The sequence below is a fragment of the Takifugu rubripes genome, chromosome 5 (assembly GCF_901000725.2).
Source record: "Takifugu rubripes chromosome 5, fTakRub1.2, whole genome shotgun sequence".
Lineage (NCBI taxonomy): Eukaryota > Metazoa > Chordata > Actinopteri > Tetraodontiformes > Tetraodontidae > Takifugu > Takifugu rubripes.
In genome coordinates, this window is record NC_042289.1 from 10920141 (window position 1) to 10941204 (window position 21064).

Below are 21064 nucleotides of genomic sequence, written 5' to 3' on the forward strand. Positions count from 1 at the left end.
AATGTTTCCAGCCCCACGTGGAAGCTGAAATAGTCTGTGTAGAGAAGTGGACTCATTCATCACATTGCTAATCATAAATACCCTCAGAAACACACACACACACACACACACAAACACACAAACAGCAGCTTCTGTCTGCTTTTTAATCCCAACAAGCTGGACGGCAGCTGAAAGAGAGCCGCCGCTGGTCCCCAGAGAGGCTCCCAGTAAGACCTGGCAGGAGAACTGGGCTGATTCCTGAAACCAGTCGGTCCAACGGGAGCCTTCACCTCCAGGTCAGGCACCTTCGCGTCCGTTAGAAGAGGAGTTCCTCCTCTCGGACTGAGCGAAGCCACATTCATTCACTCAGCTGAACCCCCAACCATCCACCCACCACCACCACCAGACCCCCCCCCTCCCGCTTGTGTAAGCACTGCTCAAACCTTCTTCTTACATCACTGAAAAGCAGAAGGAAACTAGAAAAGGCCTTAAAAGGTGGTGGTGGCCTAAGCTCGGCTCCGAGGGCTTCATCACCCAGAATAACCTGTGACGGGGCCCTCGGACCGGAGGAACCCTGGGACCGCTGGGCCACTACTCCACATACTTTCCTCTGGAATGGAATGCTGCTCCAGAGGCAGGTGGAGGGGAGGGAGGCAGAGGGGTGGTGGGGGGAGGCGGTGGCCGCTGTTTTCTCCCAGTCCGAGCGCATTTTTGCGGCTGCGCGCGGAACAGGAGGGTGTCAGAGGACGCGCGGCAGCGGGACCTGCTCTGCTGTTCGGATTGATCGTGCGCGCATCGGGGCCGTGCAGGAAAGTAAGTAAAAAGCAGCCTCCGGCTCTGTCCTCCGTCTATTTCTGGCCTTCCCCCCCCACCCCCACCAACCCCCACCCCCCCCTTCCCCACACTGACGTCAGCACAAAGTTATTTTCATGAATGGAGGGGGCGGTCACGAGGAGCCGGTGACGTGAGCGCTTGCGGAAGCAGCGCGTGGAATGTTGGGACATTGTTGTTGTTTTGGACTTAATTCAGTACGAGGATCCGCCGCCGGTGGACGCACCGCACGGACCGCGTAAAGTTGCTCCCGCCGCCTGGACCGGAGAGCCGCTCGGCCGGATTTACCCCCGTTCCTGCCCGCAGACCCGCGCGTCCCTAAAGGTGAGGCTGTTTTTTTTTTTTGTTTTTTTTAATAGGAGGGGGTTGAAGATGTTTTGACATTCCTATTTTCGATCGTGGAAGTTGTCACGGTAACGTGTGGTGGAGGGACGCACGCACGGCGGACGCGCTTCTGGGAGTTAATGTTGTTTTTGTCAGCGGTTTCAGGAGCGTCTGCACGTGTTGGAACATCAGTGCGTCAGCGGTGCTGGGGGAGAAGCGACCACTCGAAAACGACCGTTTCCCCCGTCACCTTAGTTTAGGACGCTCTCCTGCTGGCGAATTTGAATTTAAAATTGATTTTCAAATGTCAAAAATGGATCTCGTGGGCGCGAGGTTGTGTGTGTGACTACATAAATAAAATGTTTACTACATTTCTACTACAATTTTTAGAGGAAAGTTATACTCCCAGCGCGTCTCACAGGCTGCAGCTTCTCCGCCGCACCAGAGAATCTTTTTGAGTTATTTTTAGCACCTTTTTGCAAGCTCATTTGGGGAATATGGAAGTGAAATTTTCTCATTAATTCCATATAGCAAAGATCTCACATCCTCCTGAAAGTCGCCAGTCCGGCTGCTTTCAGCGCCCGTTTCCACCAGCAGCTTCGTGACATTGGACACAACACGTGGGCCGCGTTTTAGACATGTGGGACAAAGGGCGCGATGAAGTCAGACCTCCGCGGCTGATGGCCGACCAACAGAGCCTAGGAGTCAGTAAAGGAGGGGGGGGGGGGCACTTCCAGAGACCATAAATCACTCCAACAGAGGAAGGAAATGCTGGATTTCAGCTCTGTGCTGAGTCCGACCCCCCCGGCCAACCATGTTTGGCCGCACGGCCTGGTGACCTTTGGCGGTGCCGAATGTTTGCGTCACGTCTCCGGCTGCCTGATGGCTGCTGGGTCCACTCCCCCGTCATGAGGCTCACATGTGGCTCGGTGAGGTCGCCTCTGGACGCGTCATCCGCGCGCCGCCGCAGCCTGTGACGGTGACGAGGCACATTGAGACCAGCCCCCACCCCCACCCCTCCTCCACCCCCCCGTCAAAATAACAACAACAAATAATAGAAAGGCTAATTGCGAGCAGCCCCGGGTCCCCGGCGGGCCGCAGAGGCGGATCAAAGGGAACGCGGGGCGTTTTTGTGGTGCAGGATTGTGAAAGTTGAATAGCTGCGGTCGCCGATGTGATGACTCACGTTCACTAGGATGTGTTTTGCTCCTTTTACTGGAAAAAAAGACTAGTGGAGTTTTGATGATTGACTCTGGGAGCCAGTGGTTACACCCCCCCCCCCCCCCGACTCCTTGGAAGCACCAGAAAGAGAGTCGACTGCTAACAGAGCATCAGCGACCCCCCTGTTGCCCACCCAGACACTTCTCCCCTTTCACTTTGTTTTTTCCTGAGTAAGGTTGTTTTATTGGGAATCTCTTGCCCCCCCCCCCACCCCCCACTGATCCCAGTGTCGATCCGCTTCCTGGCTCCACAGTGGCCTAAATTACACGTTAGCGACAACGTAAACACACACTCGAACCGTCCGCATGTGAAAATAAAGGCCTGAGAGCGGCGTTGACGTTGTGGCTGGCTGGCTGCTCGCCGTTTCCACGGAGACCCATTTTCACCGCGACCGTAGCTCGAGCGCAGGGCCGAGCTTTGTTTTGGAATGTCTAGTTTGGAACCTTGACGTAATAATCGAGAACGGGCTAAAATGTCCCGTGTAACTCTGCCCCCCCCCCCCCCCCCCCACGCCCCTCCTAATGGGAGACAATGGGATTAGCTCAGACATTTGGTCATCTCTCCTTTTTCCACAGCAACGTTCTGCCAAGGCTGCCAACCATTTTCAGTTTTGTGTACTTTTCCTTCCTCCCCATGAACCAACGGGATTTTCCAGGAAACGTCAGATCGGGCGGGCGTGATTCCCTGCCGCCGGTCGTCGCTTTTACCAGTAAACAGCGTGACTCACCGCTCAGCTATGCTCTCCATTTCCTTCGCCTAAGATCCCAGCAAATGTGCTGCGCTGGAGAAAGAGCAGAGGGCCGCACGCTGCCGCTCCCTCCGCCTCCCTGATGGAAACGCAGGAGCGGCGGGAGCTTTTCCCGGGGTTGCCGGCTTTGTGCTTTAATCCCTGAAAGATCTGCCGTTCTCACCAGCCTGGAGAAGCTGTTCATTTAGCAGCAAAAGGTGGCGTGACTGCGCCCTCTCGCACAAATCTGCCGTCGCGGCGTTCCGAGCCCAGGTGGGCCCGCACGTGCAGGGAAGGGAAGTCTGGGAAATCTGTGAGGTCCGGTTTCTGGCCGATGGGCCTGAAGGGTAGAACAGAATAAAAAGTGATGTAATAAAGGTGCGGCGCGTGAGAACGGGTGGAAAACAGACGGTGGGGGGAAAAATGGAAGCGTGTTTCCAGAGTCTGGCAGCGGAGGAGCTGCTGGAAGACTCCTGTTTTCCACATGCGCGCACGCAGGCCGCTTCAGGATTTGTTTGGGCAGGCGAAAGATGCGAGACGCGTCGGGATTCCAGACATTTCGCGAATTTTGCAGCCGCTGTTTTACAAGCGGGATCGTCTGAGCTCCACCTCCCCCACAGCTGAGAGCATTGCAGGACATACCAAGCCCCCCCCCCCCCCTCCGTTTGTTCTACATGTGAGGGTTTGCACATGTGTGTTCGCTCAAGAATGTGGTTTTTTTTGAGGGGTTGGGAGTGGGGGGGGGGGGGGGGGGGGGGGGGGGGGGGGGGGGGTATTGCTATTTGAAATGCGCCATGTGCGGCTTCTACTTTGAGGTATTTTCCCAGAGTCCCTTTCAGGCTGGTTCTGTGTCACAGGGGCCACTTTGTGCTTCTTCTGCTCAGGAGAACTTTGAAACGTTGCAAAAACACAAACACGCGGCCAAAGAATTTCTGGGAAACAATCCGGCCTCTTGGTTTAAGCTTGGAGGCCTCTTGTGTGAAGAGAGAGACCCCCCCCCCCACACACACACACACCACTTTTCCATGATCTTTGCTCAGCCGCATACCCAGGGAGCCCTCATGACGCAACATCAACGACATGAGTCTGTTTGCTGGTCGGGGACGTTCGGTCCGTCTCTCTTACACTTCTGACTTGTTCAGTTTTAGGGTTTTTTTTAAGCTCTTTGCAAAACACGAGGGCCTCAGGAAGAGCTGCAGCTGCTCTCTGGGCTTCGCTCCGTGGGCCTGCGCACTCCTGTTCAGTTCCTGCTGCAAAAGCACGCGCCGCTTCAGACGGCAGCGCCTAACGTTCGGCTCCCATCAAAGAGCCGCCAAAGCTCTGGATTAGCCGTGTAGCCGTAGCACGTGAAAATACCCGAAAAAAAAAAAATCCCAAAAAGAACAGCCACACCCAGGCTGCTTTTCTTCCACGAGAGCTTCGTCCAGCTGGGCTGCAGAGACTCGCTCTCTTGCCGAGGTATTGCTTATCACATGTTCACTTAAATTGTTTAGTTGGCAGAAACTTGTGTCAGCACTGCGAGCTAAATATATCCACTCGAGTTAAATAAGGGCATAGAACAGCTCAGGAAAGCCCAGTGTAAGAGGATCCAGCCGGCCAGACGCAGCACTCAGAACTGAATACATTGTTGTATTGCAGCAAAAATACACCAGTGACTAGAAAGGAAACTATTTTTCTGTGACACTCTGTCTCCAGGAATTTTCCACAGGCACATCCACTGCCCTGTAAAGTTCAGCACAACAGTCAACATTACGATGATAAGATCTGCTGTATCTCACGCGGGAGGCCGAGCGGACCGATCCGGGCGTCGGATCGGGGAGGAAACCGTCCGACCGAATTGAGGGGAGGTCACGGGAAAAAGGAAAAGAAAGGGGTGGATTCTGCACAAATCTCCTGATTCTCTTTAATGCGACTGTGCTCGGGTTGTGTTGTGGTTATGAATGAGACTTGTTTACCCTTTTAGTGACCATGTGACTCACACTCCCACACCCATTCAGCAGGGCGTTGCCATGGCAGCAGTTGAGCACGGAACAGTACGTTTGTACTCATGGCTGGTCCCAAAATGGAGCCTTGGGGGTTGTGCGTCTCTCACGGGATCACTTTTTTTTTTTTAGCCCCGGCAGAGAGGAGAGCATGTGCCTCCCTGTAATGAGCACATGAAGCCTGGAAAACGCAGATTATACACAAGGTTTACATGAGAGAGAGAGAGAAGGGGGGAGAGGGAGAGATGTTTGTTATGGATAAACTTGGTCTAGTGAACTACTTTGACAAAGGCCTCCCTCTCTGATCGGATAAGTGGTGTTGTGCTGCCCCCTGCTGGTCCCCCGACGCTGCAGCAGGCATGTGTGACAACCCTGCAGAGACGTTTTTAAAGCTTTGGCAGGGTGACAGTTATGTTGTGCCTCTGCAACGTGCAAAACCCATTTACACTTCCAACTGCTGCTACTATTACGACGAGTGAACTATGACAACAACAGAAATCCTTTTAACGACAATAACAGCAGCAGCAATGGTAAGAAGAAGAGAACCTTGTTTGATTCACAGTCACAGTGACTTTAATAGCTCTCACACACTAAAGCCAGGCAAGTTAATTAGTTACTTAGCTGATCGACCAGGATTCTGCTGCTGCGTCAGCCCTGGAAAGAACCACTGACCCTCTTATACCATCCTATCATCTCAGAATTGTTTCCTTCCTGTTGTTAAAATCTACCATCAAACGTTGGTCTAGTAAAAAATTCTCCTTTTTCGTCGTAAACTAGATTTTGTAGTAATGCTGTTTCTTTTCTGTTTAGTTCTCAGTGGGTCTTCTGTGAGGTTCTGGCCAGTTGTCTGCATGCAGGGAATGACGACTCATTTCAAGACGAGCAAAGCTTTAAAGGTAAGTGAAGTCAAGCTTGTAACGAGGTTCCTCGGGACGTCGGGCTCTCGCTCATCCGCTGCTCCTGTCCTGCAGATCAAGAGGGAAGCGGGCGAGAATGCCCCCGTGCTTAGCGACGACGAGCTGGTCGCCATGTCCGTGCGAGAGCTCAACCAGCACCTGCGCGGGCTGACCAAGGAGGACGTGGTGCGGCTGAAGCAGCGGCGGCGGACCCTGAAGAACCGGGGCTACGCCGCCAGCTGCCGCATCAAGCGTGTCACGCAGAAGGAGGAGCTGGAGAGACAGAAGATCGAGCTGCAGCAGGAGGTGGACAAGCTGGCCCGAGAGAACGCCAGCATGAGGCTGGAGCTCGACGCCCTGCGGGCCAAGTACGAGGCCCTGCAGTGCTTCGCCCGGACTGTGACTCATGGGCCCCTCTCGCCAGGCAAGGTGGCCACCACCAGCGTGATCACCATCGTCAAGTCTGCCAACCACAACAACTCCAGCCCCGCCCCGTTTACAGCCCCGTCGTAGTGTTGACAGGACTGGGCTCTCCTTCTCCTGCCTAGTCCTTTTCCGGTTCCGATCCAGCCTGAACCCGCTCCCCCACCCTACTGAGAGGACGCTCAGTAGTTGGACTGAGGGACGGAGTGGGTCGGCAAAACTCTTCCTTAGCTGTCACGCTGCGTTCACAGCTCTGTCCTCCCTTCTGTCTCACACAGTCTGTGTTGTCTGGTCACTGTGCAAACCCGCCTCCCCGGCCCACCGGCACCGGTTTCGGACCTCCGTGACCCTTCCTCCATGATAGCGGAGACGGTGCGTTTACTGCCGCGTGGCAATAAGCGTTTCCGTCGCCTCACTGCGGCAGCTCCGGCCACGGGCCTCTCTTTTACTCACATTCAAATAATGTTAAAATAAATTCACCCGAAGCCGTCGCCTTATTTGCAGTTCCACGCCGTCCGCTGCCTTCAAGCACCAGCCAAAAGGTTCCCCCCCCTTTAGTTCCTCTCTAAACGCGCCGAGCAGTGCAAAAGGCCCCATTGCGGCGTTTGACTGCAGCGGCTCTCCATTAGACTTCAGGAAGTAAAGCTGCTCCAACCGAGGCTTCCGTACGTGCGCCGGTTCCTCCAGGTTTGGGATTAGTCTGTCAGCCTTTTGTAGGTTTAAATCGATTCCTCCTCGGAACACGTGCCTTTCTCTCTCACATCCAAATAATCCCTCACTTGGACCGACAGATATTCACGCTGTTGAAGAAATAAGGGGGTGGGGGGGGCTCTGCCAACACAGCACTTCGATGGGAACTGTCGAGTTACATGATGATTGAATGTGGTCCGACCACACCACGTAAACTCCGCAGCACCGGTCGGGCGGCGTCCGACTCTCGTGTACGTAAATCTTGGGAAGGTAATCCATATTGGATCATGGTGATAGAGAGGGGTCACATTAAAGCGGGACGCAGCTCAGGTTACTTCCTGTATATTACAGATTTAAGGGTCTCTCCATGTAGAAGTCCGTCCAGATAGAAACCATTCCTGCCGCCGGGTCCCAAGTGCTGCTGCTGGCGTTGGCAAGTCTGCAACCTGTAGCCGTTCTCCTCGCTTTAGGCGCCCTCTTCTGCAAGAACTCCCGACTCCGGAGGGAGCCGCTCAACCAGCACAGCAAACAAAAGCTTCTTCCTGTTGCACATGACGAGATATTTAAGTATGAAACTCACTTGAAAACAAGCTCTTCTTACAGAGGATCCATTCCTAGTCGGGAGCGAAGTCGTCGGAGATGGTTGGTGTCGGGATTTGTCTCTTGGCTCAGAGGACATTGAAGTTCTCCCACTGTTCCACGGCTGCGGAGAACAGGAGGGGGAACTTTGCTGCTGTAGAACCTGCTGGGATTTTCTCCAGCAGGGGCATTGCTGTGTTGTGACTCTCGTTTTGTACTTTCACTCGTTCCCGTGCTGGCGTATACCACGTTCTCTCCGATACCTAGTTTTATATGCATACACAGTAAATAGATATTACATATTTTTCTATATTTATGTCTTCTACTATCCCGGGAGTGGTGTGATCATGTAATCATTCGTAAAAGTCGAATTACGCCGACGCCGGACCTTTTCTGAAGAGGTTATATTCACATTTACAACGAGAAAACTATTCCCGCAGCTTAACCCTTCGAGTAGTTCTTCTCAGCACAGTATTCTTTCTTTTTTATTTGTTTTTTTAAAAAAAAATTCTAGACCACAAATCGAATCAAAGACCTTGGCAGCACCGCCGGTTTAAGACGTGTAGAAATACACACGGAGCGATTTAGCCGAGAGGTTTTCACACATTAAAAACCTGAGCAGATGCACAAACAGGAAAATACAGGCGCAGCTCCTCCTGCAGATGATTTAAAGGCTTTTCTGACCAACGTTACAGTGACCTCCGATGCTCGAGGTCAATGCTGGAAAACCAGTCGTTTGATTGTAGCACTTATTGTTTGTGGATGCGACCTGGTGCCTTTGGCCGTCTAAGAGTGTTTCTGCGCCATAAAAGACAAACCTCAGTGAATAAACGCAGTAAAGCCGCAAAGATTTCACAAATCGACGAGCCCCTTTCTGCCTTTGAAGCTTTTATCCAGGAAGAAAATTGGCCCCGATGTCACTAAACGCACCGCGAGATTATTTCCCTCCCGTCAGCTGACGGAACTGAACCGATTTATGGGGGAAAAAAATGAGCTCAGTTGTGCGTTAAAAGGATATTAGTTTAAAATTGATCAGTGAAAATTTGGGTTTAATTAAATAAGCTTTTCCAGCCCGACAAGCTACAGGGTTTAATTCTAGTGATGGAGTTTGAAGAGGTTTGCTAAGATAAAGCTCTATAAATCCAGAGAATTAAGCATGCGCACGGATTCAATGTTGGGTGGGTAAATATATAAACATACAAACACAAAGGTAGTTAAACAGATGTGACGACGACAAAATGTTTTGCGTGTTGTAACCTGTAAGACACGAACATAAAGGCAGCATAAAGTGAATATGTACTTCCATTTGCTCTTATTCTGCTCATATATTTTCTATTTATTTCATTCACTTGTGTAATTTTATTACAAAACACCTAAATTATTTTTTAGTTTGCCTTCATTTATTGACATGTTTTTCCTCAAAGAACTACCCTCATGTAAAAAACAAAGTCTGTTAATGCTCAGATTGAAATGTATGGTAAATTATTCTTATAAATAGCCCTGCTCTGCCTGTTTTTGTACTTTCAAATAAAGCTTTCTTCTCCCTCATTGAGAAGTGTGGATGTGCTTCATTCAACAAATGGTCCAAACACAAGAAAATGAATGAGCCTAAACGGTAGCCGGCCAATTACTTATTCATATATTCAATTACTGTGAATTCATTTCCATTAAAAAAAAAAAAAAGCCAACATTGGCACATGCATAAATAAAAGTTTAACTAAAAGCAGCAACTTTATGTGTAAAATCTCCCTGCCAGGATTAATAACGCCTCCAACTGCAACCTAAGAGGAACAAGAATTTCCAAAAGGGCATGTGTCTGTTTTACTTTGGCAACACACACACACCATCAAATATAAAATATCACACGTTAAAACATGATTCCTGATTCAAATTCTGCCCATTTGTCTCAGTCCTTCCAAGTGAAACCGAAGGTTGCGTTAGAGAGACGAGCTCTCACTTTGTCAGAGGAAAGTTTACCCACTTTGCCCGCGCAACAGTCGTCGGGAACAACTGGCAAAGTGCTGCAGCCAGCAGTTTGCTTCAGCACAAAGGTGTCTTTGAACGACCTTCCATTCATCAGGAGCGCGCAGAAGAACGCTCAGCACAAAAGTTCAAACGGAGCAGCCGTGGAAAAAGTCCCACCTGCTTCCCACCCGGAGTCGCACGTGAATCGTCTCTTCGCCGAAACAAAAAAAAAACAAAAAAAACAATCGATGTGAATCAGAGAAAACGCGCTTCAGACACTAATGACACCGGCGGAATCAGGGACGCCGTCGAACAACAAGCCGTTTGATTCAGGGAAAATGCGGAGCTCTGGATTTCTGGGCCCTGGTGACGGGCAACTTTCCTGCCAACGCTGAATTCTTTAAACCAGGAAACGAGTCGACTGTCCTAAACAATGAAATGGTGGAACAGGAGCGGCTGGGTTGGATCCATCTGCGCCTCCATCTGATCCAGATGTGCCCGGGACAGGAACGCCCCGCATCCGGCTGGGTTACAGCTCGTCGTCAGAGGTGATCAGCATGATTTTATCCAGTTTGCGAGAGCTCTTGGTGCCCGTGGCCACTTTGCCGTTCATGCTGGGCGGCACCACCTCCTGCGTGGACTGCTGGGTGTACTGCTGGTAGGCCGGGGAGAAGTTGTGGATGGCGTCCTGCACCATGTCGCCCGGATTGATGGTTTCCTTCAAACCGCTGGAGATGCTGTGCATGTGGGGGAGGTTCGCTGTCCGAGCAAGAGAAGAGGACAAAAACTAATTAGACTCCACCTCTAATCGCAGCGGGTAGCGCCGCGCGGGTCATGTGACCGCCCAACGCGATCAATGATTGACAGCCGGCCGTAAAGAAAAGAAGGGCAAGCAGGAAATCATCTGGTTTTAAAGGGAGGTCATATAATAGTCATAAAGAAATGTTTATTATCCCGGAGACTGGGAACGGAGGAGCTTCCTGGAGGGGGGAATAAATTGGCTGGGTGATTGATATCGGAGCTTTCCCTCCCGAGCCCCGGTTGGAATTTGCTTGCTGCTTCCGATTACTCACCAGGTTTCCTTTGCATTGCTGAGCTGCTTTTACCCCCCCCACCCACCCCCCACTACCCCCTACAGCAGCGCTGCCTTTGCCGGCTGGCAAATATGCACAAACTCTGGGCTTAATGAACTTAATGAACACCAACGGGGCGGAGCGGAGTCACTCCCAGCACTTCCAAGGCTGCGTTTGCCCCGTGGGGGCAACATTCCTTCAGCTCTCACCTGGCACTTCACTCTTCTGCTCCTGGTAGATGGTGCAGGGGAAGGCGTATCTCAGGGCGATGGCCGCGAAGAACATTTCGATGCAGATGATGAAGTTCTGCCAACCCGCCGCCACCGTGCCGGCGCCCACTTCCTGCCCGTCGATGAAAAGGGCGTTGGGAATGACGCCGCAGCGCTCCAGGATGGCCAGGACCATTCCTGAAAGGCAGCCACAGAACAGTGAGGCGGGATCTGGGCGCGGAGCGGATAGAGGGAGCGACGGAAGGCGGCGTTTACCCTGCCAGAAGGACAAGAAAATGACCGACTTGATGGTGAGAAATTTGAGCACGGGTTCGTAGGGCCGGAGCAGGTCGCTGGTGGCGAAGAAGAAGAGGAAGAGGGCGTAGAGCGCCAGGCTGACGGAGAAGTTGTAGATGATGGTGATGTAGAGGTATCCTCCGTTGATGCTGCGCAGAGAGAAGAGAGTGATGAGAAACCCCAGATTCCTGCGCCGCCTCTCCGCAAAGCCAACAATCCCTTTATGTACGTGTCTATGTCATGTTGGGGGCAGACGTCGTTATCCATCAGGCAGCGCCCCCGCCTCAACGCTTGGCATTCTGGAGAGGTTCCCCGTGGAACTAGCTGTGGCGACACTAATTACCAGCGCGCACGGCTGGCTGAGAACGTACGAGTAAACAACAGGAAACATCACGGCTCTTGTTAGGGAACGTAAAGGCAGACATAGAAGAGAGAGCTATTTCAGGGAACAAGGAAGCACGCGGGGAGGGGGGGGCGGGGTGAACTCCGGGGTTATTCGGAGCGTTGCCACGGCTGCACGTGGGAATCAGTCAGACGGTGCTGCATATTTTAGAGCTTTCAATTACACTCAGAATATAATTTGACCGGCTCCACGAGCCTCTCTGGGGTCGGCGCTCGTGACACGTGCGTAATAAAGCTAGGAAGCACCAGAATCATTTATAATAACACCAAAGTGAAACAGTGAAAATCCACAGGAAAGGATGGGGGATAAAAAGTAACCCTGCCCACAGGAAGGCTCAACACCCTCAGTCCTGCTCTGCAACGCTTGATTTGCTAGCAAAGCGCGAGGAAGGGCGAGAAACGGCGGCGCTCACTTAAAATCCCCGTCGTGGTATTTGCCGTAGGCCTGCAGGATGATGGTGATGACGGCCATGATGGGTTTGAGCACGCAGAACTGCAGCGTCGCCTGGTGAACGGAACACATCACACTTCAGAAGACAAACAAGCAGGAGGCGGAAGGATACGTGAAAACCGGCGGCGCAACTAATTCAGAGGACGTGTAAGTTTGTGTGGAACAAGATTAAGATGCGGGGGATGTGGGCGGTGGGGGGGGGGGGGGGGTAGACCTTCGTGCTCCATCCTATAAGATGGGAGTCCTTTGTGGTCTGTACTGAAGCCAGAACCAACCGATTTAACAGAGGCGGCAGGAAAGTTCCATCCCTGTGGCCGCGCTCGGGTGCATCAGAGCAGCAGCGCTCAGTTTGATAGTCTGGAGGGGAGCTTTTCCAAATGGCTTTATTAAATTGATTTACTTTGAGGTATTTAGCCTTTGGTGGCGGTAAACCTCTTCTGCTGCCAACGTGTCACAGCGGATATTCTTAAAGAGGGGAGAATTTGCTGACGCATCTTTATACACGCCGGAGAAATCCTCCAACGGTTCCTGCATGAGCGGCGCGTTTCACACAGGTTCCCGACCACCAGGTGCCTCGGGGGCGATATGCGCGGGGACGTTTGATGCCTGTCACGCACTCACGTCACCTGGGACCGCGCGGCCACCTCCTGTGAACTGTGGGCTGAATCTCAGCCCCTCGCCACGCCTGCGCACGCTTACACCCCCGATGAGCCGGGAAAGTGCAGTATCAGCCGGACTGACTGGTTCACATTATCAAAATTACAAAAGTGTATTCTTATTGAAATAATGGCTTCTGCGACGGCCCCCATCAGTCCCCGAACCCGCCCGCGCCGCTTCCAGGATTACACTTTTGCCTACTTTCCAGAAAATAAGACCTTAAACTGTCTGTCAATATGATAAAGGATTTAAAAAATGAAATGTTAAAAAAAAAAAAAAAAAAAAAAAAAAAGGGCCCAGGATTCCGGAGCTACTTAATCTCTTATCTCATGGAACCACGGCAACACTCGGCAGCTTTTCAATATCACCCATTCATTTGTTCACCTCTTTTTAAGCACACGCCAAAGCCTGCCAGGACCGAGGAAGGAGTTTTTGTTTTTTTTTTACTTAAAAATCGGTTTGATCTGGTGAGCTTTGCCTATCAGATTTATCTTAGGTTAGCTGGGATTAACTTCACGGGCCGGGGATGAGAGGCTCCACCTCACCTTCATTCCATTATCACTTCCCTTAATATTGCATTTAATAACAATGTCGCTGTTAGCTTCCAGTTAGCATGTCGCACATCTCGGCTCATCTTCTGAACGTCAGAAAACGCGCCTGGAGGTGGCTGTAAGAGCGGACGCCGCCACCTAAAGTCGCCCAGCAGGAGCGCTTTGGTGTTTGGGGAGCTGGGCACCTATTGTTTCCTGTGCAGACTTCAGAAAGGGAGCCGAGACAGTCGGGGAGGAACTCACTTGCTTGCAGAATCTTAAGAAGCCGATGGAGTAGCTCATCCCGACCAGGCAGCAGGTACCATACAGACAGCTTGACCTGTGGAAACAAAAGGGAGCCACCTCCTTATACAGCAGAGAGTCTGTCTCAGAGACCTGCTCAATGCGTTCCTTCACTTTCTGGAGAGAAATCCCATTTTTGTGGGCCAAGATGTGAAGAAATCAGATGAATCGGGAATAAGAAAGCTTTTTTTTTTTAAAGGGTATTTCTCATTTTTAATAAGTGGATTCTGCTCCGTGCAGAGCTGGGTGGCGCTTCGTTTGACTGCAGCGTATGTAAATCAGGGCAATATTATTCATGCAAGCCGCCCACGCGGGTAAATCCCACTTGGTTTTGTTTAGAACTCTACAAAGGACAACCAGGTAAAATGGAAGACAAGCTGCTCACTGGGTTTTTGATACACTCATTGAAAATTCTGGACCCAAAGTTGATTTTTGACAAGTTCCCAGTGGTGAATAAGGTAATTCAGAGTGCTGCTCTTTTTTAATATAAACTATACGTCAAACTGGAACACTTGGGGAAGGTCAGGGTGGCGAGGATAACACTGGATTTCCCAGTTTCTGGGGCTCATGGTATCTTCGGTGAATTAGCTAAATTGCTTTGGGATTAAAAATTAGAAATGAACCAAGAATCCAGGGTCACGCAGAAGATGGGGTATTAAGGTTTTTTTCTTGAAAATGCTCTGGCTTAATGGATAGTAATTACATTTCTGTAACCCTTCCTGGACCATTAGCCTTAATTGGGGTGGAGGGGTGAAGGGACGGCTGGGCCTGAGCAGCAGGGACAGATAAAGACTAACTTCTAGACTCAGATAGCACCTGACATTTATCAGTGAGCTACAGCACATGTTTGGGCTCATAACTCCAAGATGCTTGTCAGCATTAGGCCTTTCACAATCCTCCCCAGAGAGGATATAAGCACATCTAATTTTAACATTTTCTTCATCTTCGGCAGACAAAAAGATGAAGCTACACACTCAGATTTCCCTGCAGGTTGTTGGATCCGTTGCCCTGAATGTTGATTCCCACTAATGTTTATACCCGATGTGCTTTATCCAAGCAGATGTTAATGTAAACAAGAAACACAGACCTTGATCTAATGCCGAGCAGCAAAGATGTGTAAGGATAGCTGACGTTCACGGGATCATTAGCATTCCCAGGAGCAGCGCCGCTGCGGGAAGACTGAGGAACTTACTGTATGGGCTTCCCTCGGATCTCTGACATGATGGCGCTTTCTCCTCCAAGATACTCGAAGGACAAGCTCAGGAAGTTGTAAATAACAAACGCTGTGCCAAAAAAAAAAAGAGGAGCTCGGCGTTATTTTATCTCGATTCGACCGAAAACATGTTTAGAATGAAGAAAAAGTCAAACGTTCCCACAATTTGAAACAATACATGTTTGACTCTTTACATTAAGAAGCCTTCCGGGGTTCTGAGGCCTGGAAATCCCTTCCTAATACTCTGTTGCTATTTAAGGAGGGATTAAAGCAGGCTAATGCAGATGGTGTCCAGTCAAGAGAGGGTTAGCTACATTTCAGCCGGAGCTGCAGGCCGGTGGCTTTCGGAGGCACCGCGCTATCAATCAGCCACAAAATTGGCCTTCAAAGTTGAGACTAATCTCCTGAATTATTCATTTCCTCCTCCTCCTTTTATCAATTTCACTTGTAATCCAACACGCGACTCAGCTTCGGTGCTAATGCCGCCCCACATAATTATAATTTAAATCTATCAGTGCTTCGTCCGGATACCAGAGTTCATTCCCACTGTACAGGCATTCCCGTTTAACCAGTAATTCAAATAAACAGGATCATTCTTAGGCGACAAACTGTCTGGGCGCACAACAGGAGGCTGCTCCTGAAATGACACGTGGAAATTCAACACTGCACGTTTGCCAACGTGACAATGAGCAACAATGAAAACGGGTCCGGGCGGTTTCTCCTCTTCCCGCTTGCCAGCAGGAATGAATGAGGGAAGGAAGCGATCCAAAAGGGGACAGTTACCTTCGTAGCAGTCGCGGATGGAATCGAAGTAGACGTAGTACTGCTCGTTATTGATGAAGAGCAGGCTGAGCCAGGAGTCAAAGGCGTACACTGGCACGATGAAGAGGATGCGGATGATGTAGCGCTGCTGGTTGGGGACGGTGTAGGACCGAAGATGCGTATAGATCTACAATTTAAAAAGGAGAGAAAATAAAGTCGTTAATATGACGATGGGTTCGATGCTCATCTCTAGGGAACAGAAACGGGTTGTCCCGGTCCAGATTTTTGCTCCCGATACGATCCGATACTAAATACCCACCGCCGTGGCGATACCGATACAGTTTGCTGATACAGTCATTCATACCAAAGCAGCTATGTATGCCCCCCCCCCCTCAGATCCGATACTATTACAAGGCCGATCTGATACTTATGATCGGATCGAGACAACATTTTCTCATCTCTTCGTGACAGTAGCATGAAATGTCCTGTCCTGCTGCATTAGATAAAAGGCAGGACTGGACTTTGAACCGCCCGGCCGCCGATAACTGGTGACAAATCCTTCGGTTCTCCTGGATACGGACGCAGGCGTGATAAAGTCGGCGTGTCAGCCACGTAAGAGCAAACAGAGCCCATCGATTACGCTCTTCCCTTAGCTTATTACAGCTAAAAGTCATCGCCCGGCGCTGCTCGCTCCGTGGCGAGACGTCGCTTCTCGGGTGGATGAAAAGTTTACTTCCCTTCGGAACGCTGAAAATAAAGGCGATGAAGAGATAGCAGGATTATTTTACAGCGCTCTTTCAAAGGTCTTCACCCACGAGGCCTCTATAAATGCGGAAGAGATAGACAAGAATGGGACAGTGATTACACTTTAACTACAGAGACAACACTAATACGTAACATACGCCACTTTAACAAAGTGTGTGTGTGTGTGTGTGTGTGTGTGTGTGTGTGTGTGTGTGTGTGTGTGTAAGGGGGGGGGGGGTTAACAAACAATGGCTCACATTTACCTGAACTCAGCACTGAGGTATCAGCTGGTTTATTAGTAGAAAACCTGCTCGTCTATCAGGTTGCTGTTGCTCAAACACAACTTCCTGTTATCGGTCTGATGCAAGAGTGGATGTTCTGTGTAACCCGAAGCACGACGGCTCAGATTTATCTCTGATGAGCGTTCCCTCCCAACATTCCTCATAGCTGCGGAACGCTCGTGCGGCTCTTACAGGGACGTCTTATCGTTAAAAAAAAGAAAAAAGATGCCATTGTCTAATCTGGGGCATCTTAAAGTTGTTTTGCTACAGCGAAAAAGGAAACGAAGATGCGGCTCACGGTTTAGCATTCGGGACACGAGTGAAACAGTCCATCGCAGTTCATCCAAACCCAAATGAGAGGAGACACCAGCGGCATCCCCACAGGCCGGTGGTGCTCCTGCTGCTGCCCGCAGGCCCGTCCTGGTCTCCCTGTGGCACACACCTTTCTTGTTTACCTCAATTAAAACGTCTTTCTGGCAAATTTTAGGCCAAACTTACGCAACACCGGAACGTCGGGAATCAATCTGCTGCAAATTGACTCGCAAATCCCAGAAGGAGCTTTGCTGTGGGACGCAACACGGATGCAGAGAGATGTTAGAACAGCCGTTATTAACCACAACACATAACATAAACACTTAAAGCCCACATATGGGGGACAAGTGCGGGCTTTCAAGCCCGCGGATTGTTCTGAAGCACGTTGAATCAATTAAATATGGGGGCTGGTACAGCTGGAGAGCCACCAGCCGAACACCGCTCGCTCCTCATTATCCCACGAACGCCATCTCCATATACTTTTGTGCGTGCGCAGCGGGGAAACCCACCGATGCCAGAGGAAGCACTCGGAGCGAATTGTTTCCGGGTGCAGGCGGGATGAGATCAGACGCTTCCACGTCCTGACCGCCGACGGCGCGCGTCACCGGCTCTCGTCGGCCGAAAGGCCGCTTTTGTGCATCTGAATATAAATGAGGAAGCAAACCTCCCTTCCCTAGAATGCTGAACGCTGGAGCGGGCGCAGGGAGAAGAGATAAGTGCCTGAGATATCCTTTATGACTGCAGTGGATGGAACAAAGTGGATCCTGCAGGCAGGTAATAATCCTTTTTATGGAACCAAGAGCTTGATTCTGTCCTGTGGCAAAGGGGGGGGGGGGTGCAATCTGTCACAGTGGAACCGCAGCAGAGCCTGTGCTCAGCTTGGAAGCTCCATTACTCAACACCGCTTGATGCCGCAATGATTGACGCCTCCTCGGGATTGGGCGATTTCGAAACATCGATGTCTGGAGGCCATGAGAGAGACTCACCTGGTGACCTGTGATGAGCAGGGCGGTCCACACAAAGATCCCCGACACCATCCGGGCCACCACGGTGTTTAAAAAGAACTGATCCTCGAGGATCGCGCCGGTCCCGGTCCGGATAATGGTCATGTTGGAAACGTCCGACTTGTCTGGGAGAATTGGAGCATCCAGGTGAATGATGGAGCCATTTTCAGCTGATGAAGCCATGACTTCGGCAGGAAAGCTCATCTGAAACACACCCCCCCGAAATAAAAGTGGCGTAAAAATGTCGTTTCTGTTGGTTCGAATACTGCCGAGTAAGAACACATAAATACATCCAGATCCAGCGAGAGATCACCGTCTTCATAAGCTTCTTTCCTACTGTCAAAGAGCGGACCGACACCGAGGAGCCTGGATCAGTTCTGCCCCGACAAAATCGACATCTACGATTAAAAGCAGCCTGTTAAATGAGTTCATTGCCCCGCGCAAATTAAAGGCTTTATTAATCAAAAGGGCTTAAAGGTATTGACTTCCTTGTTCGAGGCGCTTACCTGACTGAGGTCGAAGTCCGCTCAGAACAACTGCGACCACAAACCGCAGCTTAAAAAACAATCAAATACGATGACGGCCCGAAGCGTTTACCCAGCGAAACCAGTGTAAAGTCAGTTTTCCAGTTTAAACGACGAGGATTCGAACTTATCCTTGCGCGACCAGGAGGAGCCAAGATAAACAGGTTGAGAACAGGTGAACGGGTCACGTGTGTCCTGCGTGTGTCGTCATCGCGTTGCGTTTATGGCCGCCGGACAAAAGCCGCAGGTGAACAGCGCTACAGCATAGCTCTATAAATTATTTAATTTAGCAGCTTAGCTTTTTAGAATTTATATCTTTTTATTTTCGACATGAAGTCTTTTTTAGGAAGCCTAGTTTGTAAATTTTAATGTGTATATAAACAATGCAATGGCAATGATTTTTGTCATAATGTGCATCGGTGTTGAAAAACGACCTTTATAATTAAACTCTAACACTAGTTCACATATTCGTGAAACCTAATAAACATTTAATCTGCAGTAAACATTAACCACAACTTGGGTCGCTCAAGAAATAACAAAAACAGAAATGACTGTGTTATAGTTTAAAGAGAGATGAAAACAAAATCCTTTATTTCAAACATCACTATATCAATACAAGCGTACGTTCCAATAGAAAAATGCTATAAAACATTACATTCTGGAGACACATAAACTGGATTTATATTTATATATTTCTAATGTGTCTGATTAACATGTGGGTTCTTAACAGCCTGCGCAAAATCCAGGCTTCATCTTCATCTAGATCCTTTATTCCTACCACACCTGACAACTTCTGATGAGTTCTTTCATTTGTTTTATTGCGTCTATGGAGGAATCTTTGAGTGCGAGTCCCAGCAAGACCGGCCTGTTGCTGGCTTCTTGGGAGACAAAAGTTGCCAGATTTTTGGCGCAGACGTGTGTCAGCGGCTGCAAGTAAATACAAACCACATGTTACTACATAAGGAAATGCAAGGATGGCAGTGAAACATTTAGAATTCATCAATAAGAAAATTCTGGCCAGTGTTAAATTGCCCATGTTAGTTTGGGGGTTAAACCTTTTAAAATATATTCTACATTCTGAAAGAAACTGATAGCAGTTTAGGTGGATAATCAGAACAGCCAAGACCAACATGAAGCATATAACTGTAGGTGAACTGGTCAGTTTGGAAGCTTTAAATAGGTCCTGTGTAACTGCCCCTATTTATTACCTCCCTCATCCACCCCAAGCGTACCTCATCTTTGCCCAGCAGTACTTTGGTGGAAAATGTTGGGGTGCTGATGTCAGTAGACCTGGAGTCAGGTGTGATTGATATCAGTGATCCAATTTTGCCATATTGGGTGAGAACAACAAATATGTAATTGCTGAACTCAGTGCAGACCACCTGAGTCAGAATCCCATTTATTTCATTCTCTTTCTGTCTGGACTTGATAACAGTGTCCAGAGAAGACATTTTGCAAGTGCTGTGGAGAAAAGAAATTATATTTAGAGTTGCAGGTACATAACTTTCAGATGTTACATTTAAATGCTTCATATCCTTGGAAAAAAAAGTCATTCCATTTGTGAATGGATCGCACAAACAAACCCCAAGCTAACGATCCATACAAAATAAGGCGATCGCATCTGGAGTATATTTAATAAGAGATGAATCCCCAACTAAGTCCCCAACCTCTGGACATGCACAGAACATTTGAGCTGGCTCGTTTACTTTAAATATAATACCGTTAAAACGCCACAAAGGTGACGCTCAAGTGACCGGCAAAACCTGGCATGTCGAAGCTAACATTAGCTAAAGCGCTAACGTCTGTTTAAACTGCACATAAATATCGCTAACAAGGGTCAATTTTTAGTCAGGTTTGATGTAAAATTGGGACAATGCTCACCGGTTTCTTCCTAAATTGCTAAATGAAACACTTTTTCACGCTTTCGTTTTGACAAACGTGTGCGCCGCTCTCTTCTTCCCCCTCCACCGCACACAGACGTGATTCGTTCCGGGTCTGCGTCACAGCGGAAACGCCCGTGCGCGATGACGTAACTTACGCATCCTCGACTTCCTGCATCTTGAGTCCTTCTGTGTTTTATGTAAATAACATTTGGTTACCATGCAAACTCTACCTCACTTCTCTGGCCAGGCATTGGGAGCATGAAAATGTCTTTCCTGTCTTCCAAATAATGCTTTACAACATGGGGACTGACACTAGCCTCGATCTCTATGACTGTCTGTATTTATTTCCTCCCCTATTAATAATACATTGTAATTTGCATTTACAATGATTGGGGCATTGGTGCAACTAAACGTTAATAGAGATGCTGATGTTTACATCACGTGACACCATTCTCTGATGAGGATAGAGTAGCATCACTTACATCTTCATAAAGAGAAGGTTTCTTCTAACTGAATGTGAAGATCATGTCAGTTGGGCTAATTTCTGCAAAGCCAAAATTTAACAGGATTAAAATTCTATGAGAACATTAACTGGACCCACGGATATTATTGATTCATATTGCTAGCGAGAGCTTTCCGTGCTGGCTGTGTGCTGTAACGATTCAGGTAAAGTGACCTTTTTCTCCAGGTGGATTTCAGGCTCCGCTTGAGTCTGTGAGATCCAAAAGGAGCAATCACTGTGAACATGGCGCTTGTACATTGTCAAATAGAGCTGGCTCAGCTGGATTGTTATGCACTGTGA

The 21064-nt window shown here is 49.4% G+C and overlaps 2 protein-coding genes across 4 annotated transcripts; one reads left to right on the top strand and one right to left on the bottom strand.

Annotated features, from left to right (window-relative positions):
• Nucleotides 1-647: 647 nt before the first annotated feature.
• On the top strand, nt 648-9197 carry mafk (v-maf avian musculoaponeurotic fibrosarcoma oncogene homolog K). 2 transcript variants are annotated; one of them, XM_029836852.1, is made up of 4 exons: nt 648-792; nt 1009-1134; nt 5875-5960; nt 6036-9197. In XM_029836852.1, exons 3-4 carry the CDS (start codon nt 5916-5918, stop codon nt 6471-6473), a joined length of 483 nt encoding a protein of 160 aa, XP_029692712.1. In that variant the 5' UTR covers nt 648-792; nt 1009-1134; nt 5875-5915; the 3' UTR covers nt 6474-9197. The 2 variants fall into 2 exon arrangements, with proteins under 2 accessions (XP_029692712.1, XP_003964907.1); XM_003964858.3 differs by lacking the exon at nt 648-792 and having other exon boundaries at nt 873-1134.
• Nucleotides 9034-18567, bottom strand: tmem184a (transmembrane protein 184a). Of its 2 annotated transcripts, none has more exons than XM_029836841.1 (10): nt 18363-18567; nt 18146-18248; nt 17838-18059; nt 15536-15701; nt 14732-14822; nt 13501-13576; nt 12012-12103; nt 11176-11345; nt 10900-11097; nt 9034-10376 (listed from the first exon to the last, which is right to left on the bottom strand). In XM_029836841.1, the coding sequence occupies exons 3-10, from the start codon at nt 18057-18059 to the stop codon at nt 10147-10149; spliced, it is 1245 nt and encodes a 414-aa protein (XP_029692701.1). In that variant the 5' UTR covers nt 18146-18248; nt 18363-18567; the 3' UTR covers nt 9034-10146. The 2 variants fall into 2 exon arrangements, with proteins under 2 accessions (XP_029692701.1, XP_003964908.2); XM_003964859.3 differs by having other exon boundaries at nt 18146-18253; nt 18362-18567.
• Nucleotides 18568-21064: the final 2497 nt, after the last annotated feature.

Coding starts and splice junctions, on each gene's coding strand:
- tmem184a (XM_029836841.1), bottom strand. CDS start 18,059: ATGAGCTTTCCTGCCGAAGTCATGGCTTCATCAGCTGAAAATGGCTCC. Junction 13,577..14,731: donor ATCCGAGGGAAGCCCATACA/GTAAGTTCCTCA, acceptor TTGTTTCCACAG/GTCAAGCTGTCTGTATGGTA. Junction 10,377..10,899: donor GCAGAAGAGTGAAGTGCCAG/GTGAGAGCTGAA, acceptor TTGCTCGGACAG/CGAACCTCCCCCACATGCAC.
- mafk (XM_029836852.1), top strand. CDS start 5,916: ATGCAGGGAATGACGACTCATTTCAAGACGAGCAAAGCTTTAAAG. Junction 5,961..6,035: donor AGACGAGCAAAGCTTTAAAG/GTAAGTGAAGTC, acceptor CCTGTCCTGCAG/ATCAAGAGGGAAGCGGGCGA.